Source organism: Magallana gigas, chromosome 7 (assembly GCF_963853765.1).
Source record: "Magallana gigas chromosome 7, xbMagGiga1.1, whole genome shotgun sequence".
NCBI lineage: Eukaryota > Metazoa > Mollusca > Bivalvia > Ostreida > Ostreidae > Magallana > Magallana gigas.
In genome coordinates this window covers 15,848,369-15,864,844 of record NC_088859.1, presented here as the reverse complement: position 1 = coordinate 15,864,844, position 16,476 = coordinate 15,848,369, and the positions used below count along the sequence as shown (strand labels likewise).

The following is a 16,476-nucleotide window of genomic DNA, read 5'->3' as shown; positions in this document are numbered from 1 at the left end:
TCGTTATAAAGATCGACATGACAATTTTGATTGCAATATAATTTGGAGAACTTAATTATGAGTATCTTAAGAAATCGATAGCGCGTTTTTCGATAAAATAAAAGTCATCTATATGAATAGTTTTTTTTTCATTGCTAAAATGTCTCTAGAATTGATTAAATTTTAAAGTCTCAAAGGTCTAATTACATTGAACTTACTAATACTTAAAGCAGAATACAAAAAAAAAAAACAAACATGGTAAATTTATCAACTATTTAGAAATTATTTATTAAAATAAAGTTTAACTCAAATCATGTCCAAGTACTTTAAAAATTTAATCGTTACAAATATAAGAAAAACTTACAGGGTACCTACAGCCCAGCCGATGTGATCTATATTATTTTAGAGATATTATTCATAAAATTTATATTTCTCTATATTTATGCTTTAAAATATGCATTAAAGTAGTATTTAAAATTTATTGACATGTCCAAATCCTTTAAATATTCAACCGATACATATAAATAATTACTATTATTTAATTCATATAAAAGTATCTATTAAATTCTTACATTCCTCTATGCAGTAAAATAGTATTTAAACTATTCAAAATTAGGTTTATGTTCCCTCTTAAAGAAAACGTACCCTAGAAATTGGGTACGTTTTCTCCTTGGTACGTTTTCTCTTGGGGACGTTTTCTCCTGATACCAGTCTGCCCCCCCCCCCCCCCCCCCACCACCACCCCCAACTTTCAAAAAACGATGCTACGTGCCTGCCTTATACAGAACAACGCGGTACTGGGGGATAACTCCTTCACTTATAGTGGGCGACGATTTCACTTTAAATATGTCATTACAGTGATTCCTACTCAGTCATTGTGACTTAGTGTAGAAGAGTAAGAGAACTCACATGGAGAAACCGGGACATTATGTATTGTTGTTGACTGCGGCAGCAGTAATCCTGTCACAGAGCTATCCCTGGCAACAGAGCGGCCTTACCACGGCCGTGGATGGATATGTGCATCCAGCATTACATTATGTATTGTTGTTGACTGCGGTAGCAGTAATCCTGTCACAGTGCTATCGCTGGCAACAGAGCGGCCTTACCACGGCCGTGGATGGATATGTGCATCCAGCATTCCAGAAAGTCTACGATGTGTTCAAGTAAGTTGTGTCTTGAAAAATATTACTAGTATTATAGTCTTGTATTATGTTATTTTACACCAGGCGTGACATTGCCATACACGGAAAGCTGTTGTTATAGCTTTCTGTTATTCATCTCTCTCTCTCTCTCTCTCTCTCTCTCTCTCTCTCTCTCTCTCTCTCTCTCTCTCTCTCCGAATTCATCAACTATCTTTTGATACATTTTGTATGATATTTTAAACACGTTTTATTTTTTTAGAAACGGTGTCATTTTCTTTTCCTCAAAAAATTTGGAGTACTGATATTTCACACAGTTTTATAATAGACCGCGGTAATGGCATTCTTTGCTCTTATTAGGGTCTTCCGTCTTCAGCGGAAGACCCTTCTATTATTCTATTGTTTCTTTTTCACTTTTTAGGGTCTTCCGTTTCCAACGGAAGACCCTCTAGTTATACTTCGGTTTCTTTTTATTATTATTATTAGGGTCTTCCGTCTTCAGCGGAAGACCCTTCTATTATTCTATTGTTTCTTTTTCACTTTTCTTCTTATTATTCTTTTTTTTTCTTACCGATTTTGTGCAGAAGATTTCTCGGAGATGGCTGGGTCGATTTCGCTCAAATTTTCAATATAAACGTGTTTTTATCTAAAGCTGATACATTTTTTTTCATTTTTGAAAAAACACTTCCGGTCAGAAGTTATCGTCCGTTTACGATTTTAAAAAGTCAATTTTGTCTGTCGGGTTTCTCAAAAACGAGTAAAGATAAAAGGCTGAAATTTTCAGAGATGATAGATCTACCATTTTTCTAATGTACCTCGGTATAGAGAATGTCTGCCGTCACTTCCGGTCGTCACCAGAAGGAAATTTCAAAAATTGAGTTTTTCGACTTTTTTATTTTTTAATATTTTTCTTTGAAATTTTTAAACCTTATAGTGACCCTTTTACTGATTAAGAATATGTAATTAGTTTTAAAATCGATCAATGCATTCTCGAGAAATTAAGCGTCAAAGTTCTGAAGCGGAGTCCGAGTAGCTCAGTCGTTATAGTCGTGGACATGGCCCAGGCGACCCGGGTTCAAGCCTCGAGTGCCGCAAAATATTTTTCGCTTAGATCTACGATTTTATCTTTGAATTGATAAGTTTAAACTTATCTTTTCAAAAATTGGACGGAAGACCCACTCGTTGCTCGCAACGAGATCGAATCTAGTTATTATTCTTTTTCTTTTCTTCTGACTCCTTTTTTGCCTCATAACTCAAAAGGTTTTTAACCGATTTTGATGAAATTTTCAGAGATTGTTGCAAGTTGGCGTCCCTCAAAAATGTTAAAGTTTTAAAGAGAACGTCACCCCCGTTTTGACGTGACGTCATTTTTAAAAATTTCAAAAAGTCATTTTGTCCCGGACTTTTCTCAAAAACGCTTTAAGATAGAGGATTGAAATTTTCAATGGTTATGATTTGATCAATTTACCTCTGTAATAAGGCTCGAAATGAAAATCTGTCACTTCCGGTCGAAACCGGAAGTGAAACAAATTTTTCGAAAAAATGAATTTTCTGATCAAATCAAAAATGAATATGTGTTTTATAGAGCTTATCAAGCTGAATCTAACACTGAAAGCCGTTTTAAAATCGGACGATGCATTACAGAGATATCGGGGTTTAAAAATTGATTTTTCCGGAAATTTTTATTCCGCGTCCTTGGTTTAGAAAATAGCGAAATGTTAAAAGTAAAATTAACTCGTACCAAAAATTATTGTAAAGTCGTACTTAGACAATTCGGATTTTTTTTGTTAAGTCGTTCTTGAAATCGGAAAGGTGTTTGTTAAGTCGTACTTAAAATCATTCGGATTTTGTTAAGTCGTACCAGGAATAATTCGATTTTTTCATCTTTTTATTTTAGTTACTCTTGTTAATGGTTTAAGAGCTCTGCTTCTTACAGAAACTTCCAGCTTTACTTCCGACATTAACGGAAGACCCACTCGTTGCTTTGCAACGAGCTTTGCTCTAGTCTTATTCTTTTTATTCTTTTTTTTTCTTACCGATTTTGTGCAGACGATTTCTCGGAGATTTGTGACTCGATTACGCCCAAATTTTCAATATAAACGTGTTTTTATCTAAAGCTGATATATAATTTTTATTTTTTGAAAAAACACTTCCGGTCAGAAGTTATCGTCCGTTTACGATTTTAAAAAGTCAATTTTGTCTGTCGGGTTTCTCAAAAACGAGCAAAGATATAGAGCTGAAATTTTCAGAGATGATAGATCTACCGTTTTTCTAATGTACCTCGGTCAAGAGAATATCTGCCGTCACTTCCGGTCGTCACCGGAAGGAAATTTGAAAAATTGAATTTTTCGACTTTTTTATTTTTTAATATTTTTCTTTGAAATTTTTACACCTTATAGTGACCCTTTTACTGATTAGGAATATGTAATTAGTTTTAAAATCGATCAAGGCATTCTCGAGAAATTAAGCGTCAAAGTTCTGAAGCGGAGTCCGAGTAGCTCAGTCGTTATAGTCGTGGACATGGCCCAGGCGACCCGGGTTCAAGCCTCGAGTGCCGCAATTTTTTTTTTTTTCGCATAGATCTACGATATTATCTTTGAATTGATAAGTTTAATCTTATCTATTCAAAAATCGGACGGAAGACCCACTCGTTGCTCGCAACGAGATCGAATCTAGTTATATAATATGTTTACACGTAGGAATTTCTTTTGTAACCTTCAAAGGGTTTTTTTAATACATAACTCCACCTATCTTCATTGTATATATTGTATATTTATGCTTATTTACTATTTATTTACTACTTATCTATTCATTTATACAATGTACCTCTGACTTTTGAACTGTATATAATGATTGACCTCATGTACCATTACATGGTGTGAGCGAAAAAAACTGAATTGAATTGAAAATTGAATTGTCATGTGAAGGTGACATTCTTTAGACGTGCGTAAAATAACGAAAGTAAAAACGGTGCGGGGTGATGATCAAGGAAGTTCGCCGTACATGGTGACAATAATTGTACTTACGCTGAGACGGCCGCTGCCATTTTTCGTTTATAAATATTTACCTGCTGACCACGGGCTCTTCGTTTTCGTTTATACAAATATAGGAAATTGTTCAAATTCCAAAGCTTGATATGTTGGGATTTTTTCTTGACTTAATAATAGTTTGAGACCCAAAATATCATATTTGAATGTTGAAGGCAGATCTGTCATTTGATGGTTAATTGCTTTACCATTCAGCCTCCTTACTGAACTTCCTGAACTGAGAAAATGGCGGAAATTAAATTTTGCCCTTAAATCGAAACTGTAGCTTTCTTGCAACAAGACCATATATGCTTACGGCTTAACTGATTTTTAAAGTTTTTGTAAAATAATGTATCTTTCCAGTGATGCTTTGTTTTGTTTTTTGCGTCTTTTGATAACTATTACTATCTCTGCATATGTAACCAATAACCGTCTTTACGTGCCAAATATAAACCATAAAGTCGATGTTAATAATATCGTACACACGATGACGATATCTGCATCGACATCGATTACGAATATTTACTTCATAGGTTAATATAATTTCAAATATTATTATAATGTCAGTTTTATGTGTATCATCTTGACAGAAAATTCCTCGACCTAAATCATGATATTGTAAACATGATAAAGATATCGATATCGATGATTCTTTAAAATATTCCGTTCATCGATTAAAAAAAACTTCTACAGATATACATTTAATGTCTCATGTAAAAGTAAAAATAGTAGGGGTCACATGTCAAAAATTTTAGATATAGCATGAAATAAGCTAATCTTAGGCCAAAATTGGAGTTACTTTTTTCTTAACTACTATGAAATATAAGCTAAAATCTGCCAAAATATATCGATAGAAAAATCAAAATATTGTTCTAATATGTTTTTCAGAACATCATGAATATATTGTAATACACAAACTATCTTGAAGTTTGGTCTGCGCTGAAAATTATAAAGCTAAAGTGACAGTGCTCTATCTAGTATTGAGTTATGAAAATTGTTCGTTTTCTTCTTGAAAACCTTTCGCCACAAAATATAGTCCCTTACTAAACCCTGTAAAAATGTAATTTTGTTTAAACCATTTTATTTAATAAAATTTATTTGGCATTGTAGAATATAAATATACTACTAGAATCAATATGTGATGTAGAATTTTAGACTAGAGGTGATCCAAAATGGTAACCTAAATCCTGAGGAGCGAACCTCTTTAAGACATATCATACAGTGTATTATCGTCAACAGTTCGATGTCTCGATGCTTAATTAAGCTAAAAATACACTTCCTGCTCATGGGCGCCGCCATGTTATCAATGTCGTCATTATTGCAATATCGCATCGATATCATGATTGATATAATCGATATCATGATTGATATAATCGATATCATCAACTAAATATTCATGTCGATTCATTATATTTTATGTTCAAGGAAACTTTCTTCAAAGTAAACATAGGCAATATCATACATTTGTTTGCAAAGTTCTGGAAAGATGACATTAATAATATTTTTTTTATTTGCGTTATAATTTGATTACTCCAAATATTTGTAATAATCTTAACATCTGTTGTTGTGTTCATTATGCACTGGCATTTGAAGCCACCAGTAAAGCAAGCTTTTTTAAACTTTGACTTAGATATTACTTTTATAGACACTACATGTGTTCAACTTAATACTGTGTCAAAATCATAATTAAATGATGGTTCAAACAAGAAATATTTGTTTGATTCTTCAAATAATCAATTTCCATGCCAAATTTTAGCAAGGCCCTATAATTCCAAAAAATGGCATGTGACATAGGTTACAAATAAAACAAATGAATATTTTAGGTCCCCATCTTTATATCTAAGTGGTTTTTGGATGATTGACATGATTGCTAGTTCTATCGAGTCGCTTTACTCATCTCTTTCTTTAACGATGTTTGTAATGACATTTTTAGTTGTCCTTAATTTTATCGAACTCGATTAACTTTTTAACAGGAAAAATATCAAAGCAAATTTGGAGAAGGGAGCATGCTTTTCTGCTTACTACAAAGGAGAATTAGTGGTGGACATATGGGGTGGATACTCCGATATCGAGGCTGCCCGGAAGTGGAAAAATGACACTTTATCCATCATGTTCTCATCCACCAAAGGGGTCTCAGCTATTCTGGTGGCGCTCTTCGTACAAAAGTAATGAAAACAGATGTAATATACATACATGTAGTTATGAAAGCAATAATCCTTTTCAATTTTATCATGATGATTTTGTTAGAATTTTTATCACGCAAAATTAGGCTAAAAAGGAGGAATAGGAAGGTGTGCATAAGTACAGGTATATGCGTTATCCATAATTGTTTGAACGTTTACATGCACTTTTGCCCAGAGGGACCAAGCCCGTTTTAACATTAGTTTCAATGTCTGGTTTGCCTATAAGCACGTATTACAGTGTTTAAATAACCAACGCGCACAATGAGACAGATTAAGCGTGGGTGGGTTAAGCCCTTTCTAAATGGAGAGCATACTTGTAATTTAATACTACATAATAAGCAGTCATGCACGCTTAATCACAACCCTCTCAGCCCACCATTGCACCTCGCCCCATGCTTGTTTGAAGCAATTCCGTCAACAATTTGATTATTTGGGGTATGAAAATGCATGTAATGGACGCATATATACGAGGCAGTCCCCCACGAGTTTCAACTTATTTAACTTTTCTCAAGTTTATATACCTTATAATTATATATGTTTAATTTTTTGTATATTTTAATGTTATATTTCTCCTCATGTACCATGAAATGGGTTTGAGTGAATAAATGAACTGAACTGAACTGGATAATAGACAAATGAAATTACTTAATTTTATGCATCATTGACTAGAAAATATTTTGTGTCAGCGATCGAATTTGCATACCTTATTATTACCTTGCTCATTGCTGAGATTGATCCTTTGGAATAATAAATAAAAATGAAATAAAAATCATGCGAATTCGGATGATATTAAGTGCATGATTTATCACCATTGACGGTCCACTGTTATCTTTAAACATGTTCGACAACAACAATTTAAGTTTTATATTCAATCGAACATTAATACACGAAATAATTATATAGTACAAAATGATAAGTTAAGGGAAAATAAACCCTATTCTAATTTATTTGCAGGGGTTATTTAAACTATAATAAACTCGTGTCTCATTACTGGCCTGAGTTTAGGAAGAATGGCAAAGAGAATATAACAGTGGAGATGTTACTGAGTCATCAGGTGAGAAAAAAGAGATAGAGATAGATAGGCGGACAGACAGACACACTGATAGACAGATAGACAGACACACTGATAGACAGACACACGGATAGACAGACAGACAGACACACTGATAGACAGATAGACAGACACACTGATAGACAGACACACGGACAGACAGACACACGGACACACTGATAGACAGACACACTGATAGACAGACACACGGATAGACAGACACACTGATAGACAGACAGACAGACGGACAGAAGACAGACAAAGGATAACTATCTAAGTTATTATTTTCACGTCTTTCAAACAGAAAGGAAAATAGTATACCACAAAAAGAATGATTTGAAATTGTTGAAACCACATCAAGGAGTTTGACACAATTCAGTTGGGCACCAAAAATAAAAAGGGGTATATAGTACCGGTGTATAGCCCCGTGTCAAAACCCAGGAACACGAATGAAAGAGGGAGTCGAAATTTGATGCAATATAGAATATGTTTGCATTTGCGGTCGAATGCAATCGTAGAAATATAATACATGTAAATGATACCTTTCAGGGTCTAGACCCCAAAAACATCGAGCCGCAAAAAATACCCGGTATACACCCCTTTTTGCTCAGTTGTGTCAAAATCGTGTGGTTTTAACCAATTATATAGGATAACTATTTAAAAAAAATGTTGCCCGCTTTCTTCTCAATTAGATCTATTTGTGTAAAAATTGTTTGTTAAATGGCGCGTTTTATATAAGTCATGTATCACTAAATCATTCTTGACAAATATATGAATAAAATTTTAAATCAAAACTGTAAATGTATTTAATTGCTCTAACAAGGCAGGACTCTCAATAACGAACGGCACAATTGATATCAGACTGCTGAAGACTAATCCCCGGGAAGTAGAGGCATTCTTGGAGGAACAGCGACCTGTATGGAAACCGGGTATTACTAATGAACGAAGCTGAACATTTGTTCCTTATTTATTTCATTGTTCAAAGAAAATATGAGCAAAACCAATATATACACGGATCTTGCTCTCATTAATTGTAAACTACCTTTAAATATTCTCAGTACGTGTAGCAACTGTCATGTTGTAAATTTTGTATTTACTGCCACCCGGTAAATTCATAATTTACAACATGCCACAACCATATAATGTAAGTTGATGGCTTAAATAAAACCAATTTTGCACGTAAAAGATGTTTTCATTGAATTATACAGTACAGTATTATCGTACAACTCGAGCATTTTGCACAGGTAGATATACTACGCCGTGATTTTTTATTTGGGTGATTAATGCGATTGCTCTGTAGGAACTATATATATTTTATTAATAAGCTACATAGGTGCATTTTTAAGTACTGGAATTCTAAACTTCCGCCAGTTAATTAAGATTCACATGTCAAATATGGAAAGTCTCCCACGTTGTGGTGGAATCATAAACAAGTTTGTCAAAAATCTTACACAACTAGAAAGATTTTTTTTTAGATTACTTCAACAGTCCTTGATCGGGTCATTTCAATAAATAACATCAACACCCACACCAACGCATACTGTAGTTTACTGCAATAAAGATACTCTTGGTGTCATCTTGAATATTTTTAAAAAATTTTTATTGAAAGGCACGGCCTACTCTTACCATGTCATCACCTTTGGAATGTACGTGGACGTGCTGTTGAGAAAGGCCGACCCAAAGCACAGGAACGTGGACCAAATATTTCGAGAAGAAATAGCCACACCCTTTGGTAAGATTGGGGGGATTCTTTGTAGTGGTTATTTTTAAAAATAATACTCGTGGCCTGTTTAAATACCGGTAATGTAAAACCAAATGAAAGAAAAAGTGACAAGCTCACATATACCCCACCCTGCCCATTACACGACAATGTTACCCATGCATATTAAGCGACAAGGTACGTGCATTAAATTTGATAAAGGGCATATAACTCACAAAAGGTCATCAGCTCAAATCTTCCTACAAATATGTACATCTATTCCTTTGTCTGTAACATCAACAAAAATTCTAAATTTAAAAGAGCCAAAATTCCCAGAAAAATAATGGAATTGAACTATCCTTGTAGTGTGCACATTTAATACATGTATGTCCTAAATACCTATAGTATTTTACAAAAATCTGCGTAGCGTTTTAAGATGAGTTGTGCTTACAAGAATTAAAACATTTCTTTATAGATATCGACATCCACTATGGATTGCCCAGAAGTGAGCTGCACAGGAACTCCCGCTTTGTTCCGCTGTCGCTGACCAATATCCTAAAGCACACGTTCAAGTCGTTCAGTTGGCATCAGCTGAACGTCTTCCTCACCATAATGAACCCCATGTCTAGGTTCATGCGTGCTAGCTACTCCGGGTTCAACCAGGAACCGACGGTAAGCACTGTCAAGTACTAGTAACATTTCAATACTACAAAGCGTTAAAGCCAAATTGAATGCTTTGAAATAGGGTAAATAGTGGTTTAACCACGTTCATACATTCGATCGCACATTATATTCAATCATTCTTCCTTTAATATTATCTTTGAGTCTCTTGCAAGATTTATTTAAACAATCATTAACCAATATTATTCAGGTGAAAGTTTATAAGTTTGAATGTACATGTATGCAAGTGATAGGCAACGACACAAATGCAATGCGAAAACATGGACGCAATTGAGTGAATGCACATGGAATACATGCACATTTCAATCACGTTTAAAGGAAGCAATACCGAGATTCTTAAAAAAAGTTTTCTCTCTTAAATCTCTGCCACAATATTTTTTCCCCGTCGAAACGGGATTCGAACACAGTGTTTTAGAGCATTTCTACATCGCTCACAAAAACCGTCAATGTTATGAATACATTAATTTAAAATTAAAATACATGGATAAAAGAATTGAATTTATCTAATTTTTTGTAATATCTGGTCTTATAACACACCACACCGTGCAGACAATAGATAATGCGCGGTATTCATCCTAATTGTTCAAAGACCGACAACTTTCAGACACAAGGATTCATGTTTACTTATAAATGATCATGTTCTTTGACCCAAAAAAATTTATTAACTCTAAATGTATGCATTGTTTACATATTATGTATTTCAGTTTGCTGCCTTCAACAATCCGGATTTAAATCAAATTCCTCTGACTTCTTTCCTTGGATTTGGAAATGCTCGGTCATTGGCCAAACTATGGGGAATCATAGCCAATGGAGGAAGTTATAACAACAAGACTCTCCTGACACCAGATATGGTTCGTCTTTTGGGAACCCCTGTAGTTGCAGGGAGAAGTTGGGATGGACTTTTGGATGTGTCTGTGGGGCGCGGGGTCTTCTTTTTACCGACACCTCAGGTAAATCCGTGAAATTGTCAATGCAAGTGTATGGTCAATGAATTCGAAGGTGTTTCAAAAGGGCTAAAAAAAGATACACACGTTACTAAATTAATACCTATTAGAAATCAGATTTTTAAAATTAAATTGCAATATGAATTAACAAAGTTCTTGAACATTTTCTTCCACCAACAACTTCCGGCGAATACTTTATAGGCTACCGTTCAATCCAAATACATTAGATCAAAGCGGTTAATTATAACTCAGCAGAAAAGCAAAACTGAAGGAGAATAGCAATCAGATTTTATGAAATCATCTAATAGATATTATTAACAATACTTTGTCATTTAGAGTTGCATTTGAGTTTGGGTGGCTTTAAATTAGTTCATGTCTAATTCCATGTATTGCTTCTTTGAAGGGGCACCTGTCGTTTGGTCATGCGGGATATGGCGGACAGGCGGCTTACGCCGACTTAGAGAAAAAAGTGGGACTGGGCTATCTTACTAGCTACCTCAAGGCTTTCACGTTAGGAGATGACGTTCAGTTTCTCCAATACGAAGCGGCTTTCTATGAATGTCTAGAAAAATATATCGGAGAAAAGGGCTAAACCTCGTCATTTAATCTTTAACCTAGGTTTTCTTAATTATGTAATATACATTCCAGTTGATCAGTTTTAGCTCACTTGAATCTGTCTGTTTGTCTGTCTGTGTGTCGGTCCGTCCGTCTGTAAACTTTTCACATTTTGAACTTCTTGTCTTAAACCACTAGGCCAATTTCAATCAAATTTGGCACAAAGCATCCCTATGGAAACATGAACATAAATTGCAAAAGCGGAAGGCTAATTTTCATTCAAAGCAGAGAACACCTCGAAACTGCCAAAAAAAAAAGGGGGGGCGCATTTTCAAAAATCTTCTTCTCAAGAACTTCTGAGTCAAATTTAACGTAATTTAGCATAACTCATCCTTATAGATAGAAAAATATAAATTGCAAAAATTGAGGGCTAACTTGGTCCCAAATTTGAGTTATTACGAAACCAATAAAGATGCGGTTAAATCAGTTTAAAGCTTTGGGTTCGATTATCCAAATATCAAAAACAAGGTTCTTTGTTTGAAGCAGCCATGTTGGACGGGTGATAAACGGGTCAATCCGACAAAGATGAATTTGTTTGTTGTGCAACCGTTTGCGTACAAAGGGAATCTTTGAAACATGCAAGATACGTTGGTACCGATTTTGTGAAGTAATTTGAAGTTTGATATTCCAAAGCGTTGGCATTTCACTTTTGACGATGGTTTTAGCTTGTTTTGATTTTCGTTTCATTAATTATGCATTGTAACTTGGGGAACTATCGGCCCTATTTTATTTTGTAATGTTTACGTATCAAATCAAAAACTGACTTCGGTAAATCAAACAGCTGACTGTTTAACTGCGCCAAATAAAACAATCTGATGCATTAACAACATACTAAAGTACAATTCATTCTATTGATAATTCGGTATGATCTTTGCCTATCAATGCATTCTTTAACATATCACGTGACATCATTTTTCATCCGATTTTATTCATCGATCAAGTGTGTAAGGTTACAAAACGTCACACGAGTTCACGACAGGTAAACAACAATTGTTTTATAATTGGGAAGACCAATTAAATTTTTTAATGTTTTTAATTTAATGAATTGAGCGCATTGAGGTACAATTTTCTTCTTTCACAAACAGAATTTTTTTTTTAAATAAAATACAATAACTAATAAGTAGTTGAGGAAGAAAATGTACCTATATACCCTCATATTTTGAGCCCTTTAAAAAGTAGGGGTGGGCAGAACAAGATTAAAGAAAATTAGAATTTAACAATGTATCCCTACCAAAATTTTATTATGTATCTTGTATAGGATCTTCTTATTTTCGGTAAAAATGGTATTCCATAAAGGTACATATGTCAAAGAATAAGTGAATGCAAAAATAAGGGCAAAATTTGGATATTTCTTTTTGTAAACTACCGAGGGGCCATATGGCACAATATCCTTTGAACGCCCATATAAAGCTATCGTTGCTCAGGTGAGCGATGTGGCCCATGGGCCTCTTGTTAATAATGCATGTACGCTAGAATTATATTTTATCTGAAAATTGACGGAAACAAACACATGCTCTCCATACTGACAATACCATCAACATTTTTATTTCAATGCAACACCCTACCTCACGGCGAATTTGAAATAATATCAAGTTATAATTTTTACCCGGTAATAGAAGTTATAATGGTCAAAATTGAAAATAACTGAAGGTTAAAGATGAATGACTGAAATATGACCGGAAATGTATTTATCGAAATAGTTTGAAATATTTGCAAATTATTTTATCAATTTAAGATCCAAGAACGTATGAAACACAAATGCCCTAGAATCATGATAAATAAAAATCCAAGTATATTTTCTTTCCCTTCGCATAAATTCTTATGCTCAACATTCTCAAAGATCCAAGAATAAATGAAATGCAAATTCCCCAGAAACGGATTGATAAAGTCTTAGTACATTTTCTTTCCTTTCAGTGGCGTTTGAAAACACTGTGACATTATTCTCGGGTTCTTGTTTGTTTTATATCATTTATTCATATACAGTGTACATCGATGTATAGATATTTATTGAATAAATTATATTGTTATTTTGAGATGTAGAAAATTGCTTTATTTAAACTTAAAACCGATTATTCGGGAAGTCTTGATTTAGGGAATAAGGAATCATTCTTTGAGTATTATGAGGTGATCAAATACGGTCGGGGTGATTAAATCTAATAAAGCCTGCAGAACTTTAATGATACATTCGTTCATCTTATAACATTCAAAGAATGATTCCTTGTTATTCATATTTATATAGTTTTCACCAGGAATAAGGGATCATTCTTTGTAGATTTCGGTCAATTTCCTGTTTATCGATTGGTCGAAACCTCTAGCGACCTAAGAAAAATAACGGACTACACGAAATAATCACGATGATGTCAGATTCAAATTCCAACAGGAAACGATTTGGCCGTTTCTTTTATCTAATGTACTTATGTCATTAACAGTAATTTAGTTAATTTAACTCACTTTTTACAATCAATTTATTAATTTGTTATGAAGGTAGCGATCATTGCAGGAAAAACAAGAGGCCCATGGGCCACATCGCTCACCTGAGGAACAATAGATATGATAAAGTCAGTTTAATTGAGTCATAGTACAAACTATCTGGACAATGTAAAACTAGAGGTACTGTGAGCAAGCTCACAATTGATACCCCCCGCTAAGAAAAATCATAACTCATGTATTTTTTCTATTATAGAAAATATTGAATGAATCTTTTTCATCGTCCATTTTCTATAAATAACAACTGCTCTATTTTTTAAAACTGTTAATGCTTATATGAGTACACAAACCAATTTCTATTCTTTAAATTCCATTTTAGTTCAAGTTAACTGTTAATGCATGAGGACATTTGCATCCTTATGTTAACAAACATGACTCGAATCAAACGAAATTCCAATTTTGAATTATTGGTATACTGAGCCCGATTTTTTTTTAACAATGACCTTGAACTTCCTCAATTGACCTTTGGTCAAGGTCATGACATACTCTCAGGTTATAAGCATTCTAGATGTGAATTAAGAACTTCCAAAATTTGTCCATTAGAAAGATATGGACTGGACACGAGTTTTATACTTTTCTGCAAGTGACCTTGGCCTTGCCCAAATGACCTTGGGTCAAGGTCATGACAAACCCTTATCTTATAAGCAATCTTTGTGTGAACTGAGAACTTCCAATGTTTCTCCAGAAGAAAGATATGGACCGGACAAGAATTTTGCTTTTTTTTTCTGCCATTGATTTGACCTTGTCCAAATGACCTTGGGTCAAGGTCATGACACACCCTTTGGTCATAAGCAATCTTTGTGTGAAGTAAGAACTTCCAATGTTTCTCCATTAAAAAGATATGGACCGGACACGAATTTTGCAATTTTTTCTGTCAGTGACCTTGACCTTGCCCGAATGACCTTGGGTTAAGGTCATGACACACCCTTACGTCATTAGCAATCTTTGTGTGAAGTTAAAACTTCCAATGTTTCTCCATAAGAAAGATATGGACCGGACACGAATTTTGCACTTTTTCTGCCAGTAACCTTGACCTTGCCCGAATGACCTTGGTTCAAGGTCATGACACACCCTTAGGTCATAAGCAATCTTTGTGTGAAGTAAGAACTTCTAATGTTTCTTCAGAAGAAAGATATGGACCGGACACAAATTTTGCACTTTTTCTGCCAGTGACCTTGACCTTGCCCGAATGACCTTGGTTCAAGGTCATGACACACCCTTAGGTCATAAGCAATCTTTGTGTGAAGTAAGAACTTCTAATGTTTCTCCATAAGAAAGATATGGACCGGACACGAATCGAACAGACAGACGGACGGACGGACGGACGGACACACATTAGGCTATTTATTGGGTTCGTCAAGTCCAAGTTCTGTTGGATATTGCTTATTGGATATGAAAAAACCGTACATACGAGAGAGTAGTTTTTGGGTTGTAACTGTTTTAATCTAATTGGGTATATATATTTAAGTATCCACATTTATTGGATTTCTTATATTATATATTATTCTTGATTCATTCCAAATTTATGCTTGTTTTATTGTTTTAGGTATTATTTCCCTCTATAATTTACACATATTTACACAGAAATTAGCACATATAAAGTGCCTCCTTCTGGAGGCATGCTTACCATAATGTAAATACAAATACAGTCATGTTTTTGATACCTAACAACATTCATTACAAGAAAATTAAGCAAGTCTTATGCTAAAGTCCCGTTCATATTGGATACAAACAAGTAGCCAACAAGTATTCTACTCCTGTCCAGCTTCTCTTGGTTACCTGTCTCTTTTCAATGAAATACAACCCAACAAGAATAAGACACCTGTCCAAATCCTCCTGGCTACCTTTCTTCTCCAACTGGAATACGACCCAACAAAAGTCGGGCACTTGTCCAAATCCTCTTGGTTACCTTTCTTCCTTCACTGGAATACAAACCCAATATAAATTGGACACCTGTCAAAATATCCCTGGCTACCTTACTTCTCCAACTGGCATACAAACCAACAATAATTGGGCACCTGTACAAATGCTCTTGGCCACCTTTCTTCCTTAACTGGCATACAACTCAAAAAGAATTGGACACCTGTCCAAATTCTCCTGGCTATCTTTCTTCATTAGCTGGAATAAAACCCAACAAAAGTTGGACGCCTGTCCAAGTCCTCCTGGTTATCTTTCTTCCTTTACTGGAAGACAACCCAATAAAATACAACACCTGTCCAAATGCGCTTGGTTACCCATTTTTCTTAATTGGAATACAACCCAACAAAAGTTGGACGCCTGTCCAAATCCTCTTGGCTATCTTTCTTCCTTAACTAGAATACAACCCAACAAAAGTCTGACACCTGTCCAAATCCTCTTGGTTACCTTTCTTCCTTAACTAGAATACAACCCAACAAAAGTCGGATACCTGTCCAAATCCTCTTGGTTACCTTTCTTCATTTACTGGAATACAACCCAATATAAATTTGACACCTGTCCAAATCCTCTTGGCTATCTTTCTTCCTTAACTAGAATACAACCCAACAAAAGTCGGACACCTGTCTAAATCCTCTTGGTTACCTTTCTTCCTTTACTGGAATACAACCCAATATAAATTTGACACCTGTCCAAATCCTCTTGGCTATCTTTCTTCCTTAACTAGAATACAACCCAACAAAAGTCTGACACCTGTC

The 16,476-nt window shown here is 34.6% G+C and overlaps 1 protein-coding gene across 1 annotated transcript; it reads left to right on the top strand.

The window, feature by feature from the left end:
* Positions 1–888: 888 nt before the first annotated feature.
* Positions 889–13,352, top strand: LOC105347159 (beta-lactamase domain-containing protein 2). The gene is made up of 8 exons (XM_011456087.4): positions 889–1,142; positions 6,118–6,309; positions 7,282–7,381; positions 8,202–8,307; positions 8,988–9,110; positions 9,553–9,749; positions 10,463–10,708; positions 11,106–13,352. The coding sequence occupies exons 1-8, from the start codon at positions 889–891 to the stop codon at positions 11,292–11,294; spliced, it is 1,407 nt and encodes a 468-aa protein (XP_011454389.3). The 3' UTR covers positions 11,295–13,352.
* Positions 13,353–16,476: the final 3,124 nt, after the last annotated feature.